Source organism: Lutra lutra, chromosome 14, assembly GCF_902655055.1.
Source record: "Lutra lutra chromosome 14, mLutLut1.2, whole genome shotgun sequence".
In the NCBI taxonomy this organism is placed as follows: Eukaryota; Metazoa; Chordata; class Mammalia; order Carnivora; family Mustelidae; genus Lutra; species Lutra lutra.
In genome coordinates, this window is record NC_062291.1 from 57,158,328 (window position 1) to 57,174,437 (window position 16,110).

Sequence of the window (16,110 nt, forward strand, 5' to 3'; positions counted from 1 at the left end):
CGGTGGAGCATGGAGCGGGTACGACCCAGTCTCCGAAAGGAAAATGACCGCAGCACCTGACGCATGGCTTGACGACCGCTGAATGAATGCTGACTGTGGCGGAGGGAGGAGGAGGGATCTTCCAACCTGCAAAGGCAGCTGGGTCTCATGGGTACCCAGAGGAAGCTGACTCAGCGCCTTGCATGCCAGCGTAGCTGCCCTGAGGGACGTGCGCCTGACTGTGGCCTCGCTGGTACGGTTGCCACAAAGACACCCAACAGGCTTGACTACATTTGAATTTAAGATGAATGTGTCTTATCATTTCTTAGCCACGTGTGCAATATTTGGGACATGCTTATACTAAAAGATCATTCTTCATTTTAAGTTCAAATTTAACGGGGCATCCTTTTTTTTTTTTTTTTTTAATCTGGTTGCCCTTATCTCCAGCATTAGCCAGTCCTCTCAAAACCATGCACCGCCGATTAGCAGCAGCACCAGGAATGAGGTGTGGGTGGGTCGGTGCCACCGGATTACTAACTCCGCAACACCTAATTTGACAGAGCGGAGGGTGGACATCAGAGGAGAGGGACAGAATTAGAATAAATCCTTCTAATCATTCGTGACGCGTGCTAAGCAAAACCAGGCCTCCGGCAGCCGTCCACATTCTAGTCCCCGGAACCTGTGAATCCGTGAGCTTACTTGGCAAAAAGGACTTCACAAATTTGATTAAATCAAGGATCTTGAAATAGATTATCCTGGGACCTGGGGGTGGGCCCAGTGTCAGCTCACGGGTCCTTATGACTGAGAGAGGGAGGAGGACAGTCAGGGGCAGAGAGAGAGAGAGGTGCAGCCGTGGAAACAGGTGTGTGACGCTGCAGGAGACAGACTCAACCAGCCAGCCCTGGCTTGAAGACGGAGGGGCACCCGAGCCAAGAAATGCGGAGGCCTCCTCTAGACGCAGGAAGAGGCAAGGAAATCTGACCTCCAGAACTGGAAGACGAGAAAGTTGTGTTGTTCTAAGCCTCCACGATGGTGGTAACTTGTTAGAGCAGCCACAAGAAACTGATACAGGGTGACCACAAGAAGAAATCGTCACTTCCTTTTTGCCAAAGGTAACAATAACCACCTCAAAGACTCCTTCTTTAGCAAAGACAGTTCCTGGGACTAACCATTAGACAATGTGCATTTGCCTACATGGTTTCCTTTTCTCCTGACAGCTCTACAATAGCCTCGTATGTCATTTCTAGAAGCGGACGATTTGGGGTTCAGAGACTTCGGGTCACTTGCTTCAGGCCACCCAGCAAGCGTCGCTGCTGCTAGGTCACTAGGCCCCTGCTGCTAGGCTGGGGCGGGGGGTGGGGCGGGTTGCACAGACTAACTTTCCGGGCATCTCAACCACAAGCTGACCTGTTGCAGCCTGGCTTCTTTGCTTGGGAAGGAAGGGACCACATTTTTTCCTCCAGTTATCCACAGCCTTATGATTCTTGTTCTGTTTCTGCTTGGGTTTCGCTCTCCCAGATGCCTCGAGACGAAAGAAGATGCCCCACACATCTGTGGGGCCCTTTTCAGCTTGGAAAGTGTCCCCGCAGCCATCATTTTGGGGGGCTTCACAATGGGTTAGGTAAAATGGGCAGATTGCTTCCCCTTGTTTCACAGAGAGCAAACCTGGAGCTTCAGTAAGGACCAAGAGCTGCTCAGGCCCACACGGCTCCAGATAGGTTCCTCTGACACCCATGCACTTACGTAGAACCTGGGATAAAGGGCTAAAGAGGGGGCAGATGCGGAGAGTGGGAGTAAGAGAGGGACCGGGATTTCTGGACTGGCACAGCCAAGAGTTCCTGGAGAGGAGGGAAGGAGGGGAAAGAGGCTTCCTCCCAGAGGTGAGTGGTGCTACTGAGCCACAGAGCTCAGAGGTGGCTTAGATAACACTATTCAGTGGCTGCTAGTGTGCCACCAGGCACCCGATCACAGTGTGCTGGGGAATACCTGGGCCCCCCTTTTACAATGTGGTCTGAGGGGCTTCCAGGGCCCAGAGAGCAGGGAAGGAAGACCTGCCCCCAACAGAGGAGTCCCGAGAAGCCCCTTCTGCAGGGACCAGGCACGCCGTGCTTCCCGTGCACTTTCATCAAGACTCTGCAACACAGCAGGTCCCCAAGACCACATGGAAATTTGCTCCCTGAACCCCTCACTCTCCTCCCCACTCGAGGGGAGGTTTGTACACCAGGGGCTGGTACGTCAGCAGCTGAGGAGGGAGGCTGCCTCTCGGGCCTACATCAGGGACTGCAAGGCAACACTGCCGAAGGGGTTTGGGCTCAGGAGTCAGACTGCACTGGGCTTCTTGACCTGCCACTTAATGATGTGAGTGACCCCCAAGCAACCCTTCTCAATCCTAATCAAACGTGATCCAAACCCAACTCAAAGGGTTATTTTGGGAATTAAGTGACATCATGTCCACCAAGCACCTTGCAGTTTCTGACACACAGTAGGTGCTCAATTAACAAGAGTGACTATATGAATATTTATTATCAACACTCAGTTTCCCTGAGGTTTACTAGGGGTAAACTTATTAAATCTAGTTTCCAGCCACAGTGACAGAACTTTCTGCCTTGTAGCCGCCCAGGCCGTGCCTGCTCATGAATCAGTGGTGAACTCGATAAGAGGCAGCTTGAAAATGGGTCACTGCCTTCTCCCTGCAGGGAGCCTTGTTTGTGCTAAGGTTCCATATGGGTTTTGTGATTCTTAAGCCAGGGGGGCAATACCTCTTCCTGTGACTAAAAACGGAAACAAGCTGCTAATTCATACCCTTGAAAAAATTGGCTGCAAAGCCCGCTTTATTGATAGAGCCGTCGGACACAAACTTCATCCACATTCTGTGGGAGCTCGATCTCACATCTTCCGGCTTCTCATAGCCACAAAAATGGCCAATCAGAGCGCTCTCCTCCGTGGGGCCGTCGCGGATCTCCAGGTAGTCGTAGGCGCAGCTGTCATGCCTTTCGATCTAAACAGAGAAACAGAGGCAACGTGGAAGGTGACGGATGGTCTGGCTTTAAGGCTTTTTTTTTTTTTTTTAAAGATTTTATTTATTTATTTGACAGAGAGATCACAAGCAGGCAGAGAGGCAGGCAGAGAGAGAGGAGGAAGCAGGCTCCCTGCTGAGCAGAGAGCCCGATTCGGGTCTCGATCCCAGGACTCTGAGATCATGACCTGAGCCGAAGGCAGCGGCTTAACCCACTGAGCCACTCAGGCGCCCAGCTTTAAGGCTTTTTTATGTGAGAAGGGAACCTAAGCAACACTCTCAAAGATCTAATCAGGAGGCAGAGGGACCCAAGTGTGTCCTGGGCTCTCCAAGCTGTCTCTTACTTGTGGAAGCCCAGGGAGAACCAAACTGTGCGGACTAAGAGACGATACACACGGAGGACCGGTTCTATTCAACTTCCTGAGATCTGCTCCTAGAACTTCATAACCCCCCACCCCCACCCCTGGATGGCTGTTGGAAAGAGGCGGATGCAATTTCGAAGTTTGCAAAGATGTTGAAGCCAAATGTCCATGAGCTTGAAATGGTCTCTCAGGTTCTTGTTTGCAACCCACTCAATGGAAACCCATCTTTATGGAGCAGAGAGCGTCTAGAAGAAGTTGACAGTTACTTCATCCTTGGGAAAACCTGAGCGGTACTCACCTCAAAAGCTTGGAAGGTAAGTCCCACGTGAAACCCTTCTGAAACCGTAATCCTCCAAACACATTCCTTGGAAGGTCTGTAGTCATCGGGGTAGTTGGGAGATTGAATCTGACCAGCGTCTTTGTTAATGTCTCCCCCACACGTAGCTTTAGGAAGAGAGCCAGGAGAGGAGGAATGGGTCCCTGGTCAGACCTTAGGAAGGAAATGAGTGACCACATGGATCACCACTAGGTGGCTCCACGTGGCAACATTTTCATCTCCACCTAACGGGCACTGAGCCTCCGGAAAGGCACAATTTGATCTGTTGGCAACTCGGGATTCTTTTCCATATAGAGAAAATAACCATGTAAGGCAGTGGTTCCCCATCTTTGCTGTGCATCACGATCACCTGGGAAATGGTCTGAGCTGTGGAAGCAGGGGCTGCATCCTTAGAAGTTCTGACGCAAGGAGGTCTGGGGGAGCTCCAAGTAACAGTGATGTCTGAGTTCCCCGAGGGATTCTAATGTAGAGGCTAGGGGACCACTGACACAGACACGCACACACACGTTATTTCATTTATAGAAACAAAACCTTGGCCTCTCCATAATTACAATTTACCCAATATGTGGAATGAACTTTAGCAGAAATGCCCTGGTGGCAGCTGCCTAGAGCCCAGACCTATTTGTTTCCTCAACTCAACCCCATGGTGGCCTCCGAGGCCCTTTCAAGAAATGCGGTTGTAAATATCCTGATCTTTTCTGAACAGAGGCCCAGAGTGGTTGGGTCCTTTGCTTGGGCCCGCACAGATTCAGAGGTTGCTTTCATGTCCTCAGGTTCGCTACCCCGGATGGGCCCCCCAGCTGCACTGAAATGGGGTTCAGCGGGGTGGTGACAGGTAGATGATGACACCTGTTCTGAAGGAGGCACAGCTGCCCTCTCTGCTTCCAGCGTGTGGAGGAAGGGGCCCCGGGGGGACGCCTCGGCCCAGACCCTGTGGTGGGTGCCCCGACCCCCGGGGCTCTAGCAGCTGCCATGCAGGCCTGGGTGCAAGAGGGATGGGGGCTGCATGGGAAGGTCAGAGCACAGCCAAAGCTCCCCTGTGGGTTTCTCTCATCATGAACCAACCTTCGTACACCGCGAAGAAACCCTTGCCCAAGATGCTGCTGCTGCTCCGGAACTCCACCCAGAGCCGGCTGTCCGTGGAGGTGAGGGACTCTGGGACTTTATTGCCACAAAACCTACCTGGGAACGGAAAAGACAGGTCAGGCTGCCGGCAGACAGCGAGAAACTCATTACAGAGAGAGGGAGTGGCGTTTCTTCAATGTGGCGCCCTGTGAGCAGGAGCCTTGGCTGTGGCGATTCACCCTGTCACGCAAAGAGGAATAAAGGACCAACTTCTAGAGGATTCCAGACACCAGTCAATCAAAAAACTCAGAGTGTAGCCCAGACACCCCCTCCTCTGCCATGTGGGTCTGGTACAGGTGTGGTGGGTAATGGTCTGAGAAAGCGATGGACGTTCACCCCCTCGGTATTTCTTACTACATACATGCCCTTCTTCTGCAGGCGGCATGCCTTTGGGAAGACATTCTGCTTCTCTTGCCTCAGAAAAGGGATGCCAGAGAACATATGATTTAAAAAATCAAATCTTGTAGGCTCTTGAATTTCATAAGCCTAGTCACAATCACAAAGTTTTGGAAGAACACTCAGTGAGGAAGAGCACATTTTCCATTTTCACCCTTGTAGTCTTAGAAAGATTGCTAGGACGAATGAGTGCAGGAACCAGAAAGAGAGGATTAGAGAAGGGATGACGGACCTTCTAGAAGGACCCCATCCACCGTCCCATCCTGAGCGAAGACCCTTGATGGAAAAGGATGATAGAGACCCCAAGTGGGTTTAAAGATCTGTGAGAAGGACACAAAAGCAAAAATGAACTACTGGGACTTCATCAAGATAAAAAACTTCTGCACAGCAAAGGAAAAAAAATCAATAAAACTAAAAGGCAACATACAGAATGGAAGAAGATATCTGCAAATGGCACATCAGATAAAGGGCTAGTATCCAAAAATCTATAAAGAACTTATCAAACTCGACACCCCCCCAAAAAAACAAACAATCCAGTCAAGAAATGGGCAGAAGACATGAACAGACATTTCTCCAAAGAAGACATACAAATGACCAACAGACACGTGAAAAAATGCTCAACATCACAAAGCATCAGGGAAATACAAATCAAAACCACAGTGAGACACCACCTCACAGCAGTCAGAATGGCTAAAATTAACCACTCAGGAAATAACAGATGTTAGCAGTGATGTGGAGAATGGGGAACCCTCTTACACCATTGGTGGGAATGCTAACTGGTGCAGCCACTCTGGAAAACAGTACGGAGATTCCTCAAAAAGTTGAAAATAGAGCTACCCTATGACCCAGCAATCACAGTACTGGATATTTATACAAAGGATACAAAAATAATGATTTGAAGGGGCACCTGCACCCCAATGTTTATAACATCAATGTCTGCAATAGCCAAACTATGGAAAGAGCCCAGATGTCCACTGACAGATCAATGAATAAAGAAGCTGTATAAATATAAATATAAATATAAATATATATTTATATATAATATATAATAATATAATATATAATAATATAATAATATATAATATATATGTATAAATATATATATAAAGAAGATACACACACACACACACACACATACACACACACACACACACACACACATATATATATATATCACACAGCCATCAAAAAGAAAGAAATCTGGGGCACCTGGGTGGCTCAGTGGGTTAGGGCCTCTGCCTTCAGCTCAGGTCATGGTCCCAGGGTCCTGGGATCAAGCCCCGCATTGGGCTCTCTGCTCAGCAGGGAGCCTGCTTCCCTCTCTCTCTCTGCCTGCCTAGAGAGGCCTACTTGTGATCTCTGTCTGTCAAATAAATAAAAATAAAAAATCTTAAAAAAAAAAAATCTTTCCATTTGCAATAATGTGGATGGAACTGAAGGGTATTATGCTGAGCAAAATAAATCAGAGAAAGACAAATACCATATGATTTCACTCACATGTGGAACTTAAGAAACAAAACAGATGAACATTGGGGAAGGGAAGATAAAAACAGAGAGGGAGGGAAACATTAAGAGACTCTTAACCATAGGGAATAACCTGAGGGTTGCTGGAGGGGAGGTGGGTAGGGGGATGGGGTAACTGGATGATGGGCATTAAGGAGGGTAATTGATGGAATGAGCACTGGGTGTTGTATGCCACTGATGAATCACTAAATTCTCCTCCTGAAACTAATAATGTATTATATGTTAACTAACTTGAATTTAAATAAAATCTTTTAAAAATAATAAAAATAAATAAAAATTTAAAAAGGATCTGGGAGGATCTGTGGGAGGAACTGTGCCCCCACTTCCTGGGCAGAGCCTGGAGGGGCAACAAGACCTTAGATCCCCATGTCCCACCTGGGGTCAGAATAGAAGCATCGACACATTCATCCAGACATTAGGTGGGAGACAGGCATGCAGAGTTCTTCAGGCAGAGGGGTATGGAGGTGACTTTCCCGTAGTCCAGAGGGTGTGTGGAGCCACAGGACATCACCCACTGTATGTCTTCTAGGAAGATGTGGACCTGGCACTGATCTAAACTGGCCTAGAGTTGAGATAAGAAGGAGGCCCAGCAGCCACTTATGATTCTTTGCTCAGACAGAGGGCTGGAGACCAGGCAGGAGGACACACCGTAAAGCCAGCTGGGATGGCAAAATGGACGCCTCCCCTGCCACCATGCCTTGGGACAAAGTAAATCCCTTATTGGACCCCCACGTGGAAGGAAGAAAACACAATCTAATTGAAGTTAACTTCCCACTACTTGACAGAAAGGTATATAATTGCTGTTTTATTAACAGCATAATTGCTGTTGAAATTCTGTTATTGAAAAAAAAAAACAGAAACAAACATATATTCCTCAGACACTTGGGTCTAAGTCTGAAATTTGGATCTTCTACAGAGGAAGAGGCCAAAGGTCATGCCTTTCCTGGTGTATAGAAATCCTTGACCCCTAGGGGCGCCTGGGTGGCTCAGTAGGTTAAGCCACTGCCTCCGGCTCAGGTCATGATCCCAGGTCCTGGGTTCAAGCCCCACATCGGGCTTTCCGCTCAGCGGGGAGCCTGCTTCCTCCTCTCTCTCTGCTTGCCTCTCTGCCTACTTGTGATTTCTCTCTGTCAAATAAATAAATAAAATCTTTAAAAAAAAAAAAAGAAATCCTTGACCCTATAATTCCTAATGCCATCTAAAGATGGCAGCCATGCAGCAACCTCTTCGACCTCAACCACAGCAACTTCTCCCTAAAAACCTTGCCAAAGGCAAGGGAAGCAAGGGCAAAAATGAACTATTGGGACTTCATCAAGATCAAAAGCTTTTGCACAGCAAAGGAAACAGTCAACAAAACAAAGAGGCAACTGACAGAATGAGAGAAGATATTTGCAAATGACATATCAGATAAAGGCTAGTATCCAAAATCTATAAAGAACTTATCAAACTCAACACCCAAAGAACAAATAATCCAATCAAGAAATGGGCAGAGGACACGAACAGACATTTCTGTGAAGAAGACATCCAGATGGCCAACAGACACATGAAAAAGTGCTCCACATCACTCGGCATCAGGGAAATACAAATCAAAACCACAATGAGGGGCGCCTGGGTGGCTCAGTGGGTTAAGCCTCTGCCTTCGGCTCGGGTTGTGATCTCGGGGTCCTGGGATCGAGCCCCGCATTGGGCTCTCTGCTCAGCAGGGACCCTGCTTCCCCCCTTCTCTCTCCCTGCCTCTCTGCCTACTTGTGATCTCTGTCAAGTAAATAAATAAAATCTTAAAACAAAACAAAACAAAAACACAATGAGATACCACCTCACACCAGTCAGAATGGCTAAAATTAACAAGTCAGGAAACAACAAGTGTTGGTGAGGATGTGGAGAAAAGGGAACCCTCCTATACTGTTGGTGGGAATGCAAGCTGATGCAGCCACTCTGGAAAACAGCATGGAGGTTCCTCAAAAAGTTGAAAATAGAGCTACCCTATGACCCTGCAATCACGCTACTGGGTATTTACCCTAAAGATACAAATGTAGTGATCCAAAGGGGCACATGCACCCGAATGTTTACAGCAGCAATGTCCACAATAGCCAAACTATGGAAAGAACCTAGATGTCCATCAACAGATGAATGGATAAAGAAGATGTGGTATACATATACAATGGAAAACTACGCAGCCATCAAAAGAAATGAAATCTTGCCATTTGCAACGACCTGGATGGAACTAGAGGGTATTATGCTAAACAAAATAAGTCAATCAGAGAAGGACAATTATCATATGATCTCCCTGACATGAAGAATTTGAGAGGCAACGTGGGGGGTTTGGTGGGTAGGGAAGGAAAAAATGAAACAAAATGGGATCAGGAGGGAGACAAACCATAAGGGACTCTTAATCTCACAAAACAAACTGAGGGTTGCTGGGGGGAAGTAGGTAGGGAGAAGGTGGTTGGGTTATGGACACTGGAGAAGGTATGTGATATGGTGAGTGCTGTGAAGTGTGTAAACCTGGCAATTCACAGACCTGTACTGCTGGGGCAAATAATACATTATATGTTAATAAAAAATAAAAAATTAATTAAAAAAAAGATGGCAGCCATGGCAGGATAGGAATGGGGGTGGGGTGGACATGAGCTGAGCTGTACTGATCAGTTCACAACACAGACCAGTCAAGGTCTACTTGGACTGGTGGTCATGGTTCTCTCAAGCACTGACTATGGAGTCACTCAAAAATCCATTTAATGTTGGGGAAATCGGGAGGGACTCTTGATGAGTAGGGATGTGTTTTCTTTTGGGGTGATGAAGATGTTCTGAAACTGACTATGATGATGGCTGGTTGCACAACCCTGAACATACGAAAAACCATTGACTTGAATACTTTAGACAGTGAGTTGTATTATATGTGACTCATATCTCAATGTTTCTTATGTCTATTCAACCGTTATTTGGTGGGCACTCCTTTATCGCCAACACCACTTGAAGTTATAATTCTCCTTTCCCGTCTAAGAAATAGAAGGAGTGAGGTTCAGGGAGGAATAAAGGCCACTGTGGCCATTTCCTGATGGCCAACTGTGGATACTTTCTTTGCGGAGACGTGAGGTAGAAGCTGCTAATCTCCTTCTGCTTCCTTCCGATTCTGGCCACCTGCAGCTCTCTGGCTCTGGTGAGCTTAACATTAAGTGAGACGAGCTGAAACTTCTGCCAAGATTTTGGCAAGGAACAATCCATCAGAAGCCCATACATTTTCCATAATGGTTACTCCGGCATGGCCAATTAGTGTCAATTAATTCTTGGAAAACACCACGGAAACGTAGGGAAGTACTGCTTACCAGTGAGGAGAGAGGCTTGCTGAACAGCCGTTCAACAACGTGGGATCACCAAAGGAATTCCTTCTTAGCCAAACTGAGTTTCAAGTCCAAATTTCTCCTTTTAAAACCCCAGCTGTCACGGCCACTGGAGACTGTTTGCAAAAAACAGAGGGACTTCCCATGCCTGCCTTGCTGCCTAAGAACCCAACCAGATGAGACGAACCACCCACCACCGCCAGGCCACAGGACAACCCTGGTCCGCTCACTGCTCTGGAGGAGGGAGGAGTTACTGCCTTGGCAAACCCAGACTGGCTGGGATAAATTACAGATTATTTCTAAGTAACTTCTCTCCCCCAATAGCTGTGTAATTCTTAACTAAAACCTTCTATTTTGTCCCCTGTTTTCTCAACACTCCCATCTCCACCATAATAGTTCTAAGGAAAGCCTTTTGCTTTTGAGCTTGACATTGTCCTAGGTACCCTACACAGATTATGTAACTGCATTCTGCTACCCCCAAATTAGGTATTATCCATAATCTAGGTTATGAGAAAACCAAGGATTGTAGAATTTGAGTTGAGCTGCATTCACTTTGAGTTACAGTCTAAGTTGTAAGTGAAGCGGGATTTGAACCTCAGCAGTCTGGGATCTTGACCTTCACCATCAATTTCACCCCCTAATTCATTACCACTCCCACCATCATCAAAAGGAAACTTCAGTATTCGAGGTGCAATTCTGGACACAGTCCGCTTTTGGATGAATAGACAGGAAATCTGGTCTCTGGGAATGTACACATCATTCCCCGTTTGGACACAGACAGGAATGAAGGTCAAAGCCTCCACCCATACAGCGAGCTTGTGGCGATGCCAGCCTTGGCTGTTTGACTCCCACCAATGTTCCTGCTCACTTGGGAGACGGCCCCCGGCCCAGGGAGCCCCAGTAGTGAGGCCACGCGACACTGATCGGCCAGCCTGGCCTTTCTGAACTTCCCTCCCCACTTCAGGGGAAAGCGGGGAGAGGGGCTTTGTGTGTACTGTGGTGGTACAGAGTGCTCAAAGACAGTTCTGCATACAAGAGTGCATTGTTTGAGTAATTCCTCCACCAGAAATAAGGGAGAGGAATCCAATTAACATGACAGTATTTAAGATTACTGGTAAATTCTCTCTGTAGGCCACCCCTATTCCTCCCCACTTCAGGTGCAATCTCATGAGTGACCCCTGAATCTGAAAAACCAATGTGATACCTTTAACCAACGGTGAACTATTCTCATTCTACTTACACTTCTCTTTAATCACTTTGTGAAAAAGTGGGTCCCAAACAGCCCCCTTCCAAGAGAACGAACAGGCTGGGCAGAAGCTGGACTAGAGAAAAGGCGGCAAATCCCCGAACTGATTCTGGTTGCTGGCTTTGGAGGAGGAGTTTAATAAGGATATCAAGAAGAGGAAATGCAGATGAGGACACTACAAGTGGACTCCGCGGGGAGTCATAAAGGGTTCATTCATAAAAAGTTATGGGTCCATTATGCCTGCATTTTCACACACTACCCTGGGAAAATATGCAATGCACAGTTTTTCAGAGCAAGATGCATACTTTCACAATCCGCCCTAATCCGCTCTCCCTCCTGCCAAAGGGGCATTGACCTGCCTCCTTCCAGCAGATTTCATGGCACTGACCCCTCCCAGGGACCAGCTCGGCCCACACAATGCACTTGTTCCAAACACAAAAGTGCACTAACAACTGCATTTGGAAACATCAGAGCAGGGCCAAGTCGTTGGCAAAGGAGAATTCCCGCAAACGAAGAATGACGGTTACAGGCGCTGGGCCATGCCTTGGCTGCGGCACGCGGACACACACACACACACACACACTGCAAAAGTGTGTAAAATATGAGCCCCAAAAAACCCCCACACAAAACCCAAACAAAGCAAACCATCACCAACAACAACGAATGGCAAAAGCCCCATCTCATCAATGGAAGTGTAGTCAGAAACGCCAGAATCTGCAGTGAGAAAGTTCTTGTTTCAGGTTCAAGAAAAGGGAATCCCTGGAAATGCCTCTGGCTGTGCCCATTCTCAGGAGCGTGTCTTGGCCCTCTCTGGGGAACCTCAGAAACAGAGAGCTTCCTTCCCTGAGCCCTTTGAGTCTACCACATTCCTCTGGGGGGCGTTAGGGTTGCCAGATTTTGCAAACAAAAATATGGGAAGGCCAGTCGCATTGGAATTTCAGATAAACAGTGAATCATGCATTTTATCTGACCATCCTACTACTGGGATTCCCTTCTCAGAGGCAGCAGTCTCCACTCCTCATGATGAGGCCATCGGAGTTCTGGTCTGATCTCAGCCCCTAACTGGCTGTGCGGACTTAGCGAGTTGGTCCAAGTTCGAAGAGTGTGGACTCTTCACTTTCCTGGTGAAGGTATGGGCTTAGGGACTCTGTGATCCCTGCCTTGTCGAGGGGTTCATGATTCCGTGCTGTCATGGAAACTCCCCCACCCCATACAACCCCTTGTATTAGTTTAATTAGAAAATACTACCTGAATGCATTCTTGTAAAAAATGTAGAATGATCCAAAAGTATACGAACCAAACCACCAAGCTGCCGACTACCTGTGCCTCCTCTGCTTTCTCAAAGGTAACCACCTGTGGTTATTTGATGAGCACCCCTGCGGTCCCCTTTCTATGTGGTGCTGAACAGGTCCCCATGCACCTACATTTACGGGGAAGCAGGATCACTCCCTGACCCAGCTCATGGGGATTCTGATGCGGTGGTCTCCCAGGAATCTGTATTCACAGAAATACTCCCAGCCGACTCAGGTTCAGGAACCAGGTTCAGAAACCTCTGCTAACCCAGAACACAGCCCTCAGTCTTTTTGCCACACCCACTCAGTACTACCTCGAAGGCCGCGCCTCCTCCTGGCTGCGAGCATGCGCTGTGTCTGCTTGCCTGAGACAGGAAGCGGAAATCCAGGGCAGGCAGCCGCCGCCCTGCCGTCGGGTAACCAATCCCCTTTGTCCTATAGCGTGCACGCTCCTGTCTGTGCTTGGCTTGCCTACCTAGATGGCAAACTAGCCCACCGATGCCACAGATGGTGGTGGTAACCTGGTACCCCCTCTCAGAGCCTGCCAAGGCGGCTTTCTTGAGCACCAGTGCACACAGATTCCTTTCTGTTTGGACCTCTAGCAATCGAGACTCATGGTCTTCTGGACAGAAGGGGCTTATGTGATATTCCCAATGAAAGCTGACCTGGCTGAGACCCTGTGGCCAGACAGAGCTTAGTATTTGCCGCCCCCCTCGAGGCCACCCAGACCCTCTGTCCCAATCTCTTCTGACCTACCCAGAATCTGACTCGAAGGCACGCGTGGTCTGCCTACGGAACTCCCGCAGTTACCTCTCCCCCTCTCCTCCTGTTTCCATCTTTCATCTGCTGTCCCAACAGCAGCTCACTCCCAGGCCAGACAGTCAAAGAATAACCAGAGCGGCTTTTCTGCCCATGTGAGGATATGCCAGGGACAAAGACCTCAGTGAAGGCTCAGATTTATCAACCTGGAAGCCCACCCTGCTATTGCTCTAAAAATGAGGACAATCCACTAACAGCCAAAACCCTTCCATCTGGCTCCTTATAAATCTACATCCCTCTCTGGCTCCCCCATTGTTATTCTTTAGCCAAATGAGTCCCTATGTCCATTTCCAGGACACTGTGCCATTAATTCTCTATACTTTCATCTTTTCAGGTCACCCATGGGAGATTGCAAATTGGTGACCAATCCTGAATGAACGGACTTTTCTCCTTGTGCCACCTGCCCACTGCCTCTTGCGGAAAGGTCCAAGCTGCCTTGTCACACATGAGTTCATGCACTGTGCATCTACCAGAAAGGGTACATGCTTATTGTAGAAAAATTAGAAAATATAGCTAAACCAGGGGGAAAAAATTAAAAAATTCTTAAGAGAGAGAGAGAAAATATGCGGGGTACAGGAGAAAGGTGCAGAGGGAGAGGGAGAATCCTCGAGCAGACTCCACACTGAGGGCAGAGCCTGATGTAGGGCTTGATCTCATGACCCCGAGATCATGACATGAACCAAAGTCAAGAATCAGACGCCTAACCGACTTAGCCACCCAGGCGCCCCCAGAATAAACTAAAAAAAAAAAAAAACAAAAAAAAAAACTCCATCATTCTGAAATAACCACTATATGTTATTTATTTATATTCATGGTTCTACTTGATATTTGTACTGTAGATCACAGAATGGTTTCTTCCAGTGGAATCCAACCTGTACATGTTTTAAGTAGTTTTGTTTTGAGTAATTCTGGTCAGGATATTCACTTGGCCACACTCCCCACCACTCCTTCGTTTATTATCCAACCCCCTGGTCCTCATGTATGCCTTATTTCTGAGGGCACCTGAGTTTGCAAAGCCTCAAAATATACATATAATAGTATTTTTATTAAAATGGAAGTCAACCTCATGTTGTCTTTCGTAACACCTTTTTGTGTAATGACATACAGGAACCACTTTCTGTATCAATAAACAGGTACCTCCAACTTTATTTTTAGTGGCTGGATAGTTTTCCCCTGGAAAGTTGTATCCCAGTTTTTTCAGTGAACCCCTACTGTTGAACATGTAAACTGTTTTCCACTTTTCCTGCTCCAGTGAATATCCCCAAAGCTAGAACTTTGCACGCTTCCTTAATTGGTTCCTTAGGATACATTCCAAGAAGTGGAATTGCCGGGTTGAAGGGCAGTCTCGGTCTTAAAAGCTTTTAATACATGCTGACAAATGGAGTGCTCGGAGTTTTACAACGACACCAACCCTTGTGAGCTCCCTGTGTCCGCTGGCGGGATGGGCCCTTCCACATGTTAATGGCATCCCATGGAACAGCCCATCACCCCTTTCCCAAGGCTTTCTAAAGTCAACTTACCCAACAGGGGGGCTTTTCTCCAGTAACCATCCCGGACCTCTACATAGTCATACCAGCACAGGCGGCTTTTAAACAAATCCATGGATGTGAAGTTCAGGACAATCTGTAAAGAGTGACCGTAAAGTGAGTTTTGGCAGCAGAGCCCGAGGACTCTTGAAGACCCATCTCGCATGCCCGTGTTCTCACATTACCTCTTAGCATACAGAACTCTCAGACCACAGTGGGAGCGTCCTCGCAAAGACACGCTCACAGGAAACCTCGTGACATGAAATAATAAACCTTGAGCAGGATGGGGAGTAAACAGAGGAGATGAGTCCCCTGGTTCTGTCCTGGAGCTTTTGAAGTCACTCGGTGGTTTATAGGAAACAGAATGCATTAAAACGATGGGCTGGGACGCACTGAGACTGGGGATTTAGAAGGAGGTAGGGGTCAGTGAAGTTCAGAGATACAGAAAGATCTTATAACATCATCCATCATTCCAAAGGGCCTGGGGTTAGCCTGGGTGCATCTGAGCAACCACCGTGATCACTGTTCCCTCGGCCATGACCTCACTCTTCTGAGATGGGGTGTAGCCGATAGCTCTCCTAGAGTTAGTCTGTTTGTTCATTCATTCATGCATTCGTTCATTCATTTGTTCATCACACCATTGTTAGCTGACCACCTACTGTGTGCCCATCTGTGTTGGTCAACTGACATCGATCAGCAAGAGAGGGTTCTTGCTTTTAGGGAGTTCAGAGAACACAGAGGGTTCAGGCCAGTTAGAACACTCTGGAATAAATGTAGAAAAGAGAGGGATGCACAGGAAGGGAATCCTGCAGCGCCAGGGAGGGAGAACTAGAGGCTGCCCGGGATACATCTCAGAAGAGGTGGCATTTAACCTAAGGGGAATAGGGGTCCAGTGGGCAGAGACACAGGGCAAAAGCACATTTTGGTGAGAGGGACTGACATGAGCTCAGGCAAGGAGAGTGTAGGTCATGCTGGGTGGTTCTGGAATGGGGAGTGAAGGCTGGGGAGCTTGGGGTTCAGATGGACTAAAAAGGAAGGTTTCAGTTCCTCTGGACATGCTGAGCCCATTCCGTGGATGTCTTTGTCCACAAAGAGTGGAGGCAGGTGGGTGGCCCTGTGGACTTGGCACACAAGTACTCTTCCCATA

At 47.8% G+C, this 16,110-nt stretch overlaps 1 protein-coding gene across 1 annotated transcript in view; it reads right to left on the bottom strand.

The window, feature by feature from the left end:
* TLL2 (tolloid like 2) overlaps positions 1-16,110 on the bottom strand; it is a 118,410-nt gene that overhangs the window by 18,471 nt on the left and 83,829 nt on the right. Inside the window, exons 10-13 of the mRNA XM_047703544.1 lie at positions 14,958-15,060; positions 4,760-4,876; positions 3,656-3,801; positions 2,782-2,977 (exon numbers count right to left, since the gene is read on the bottom strand). Of these exons, the coding sequence (XP_047559500.1) occupies positions 2,782-2,977; positions 3,656-3,801; positions 4,760-4,876; positions 14,958-15,060 (562 nt within the window). The remainder of the gene's footprint in view (positions 1-2,781; positions 2,978-3,655; positions 3,802-4,759; positions 4,877-14,957; positions 15,061-16,110) is intronic.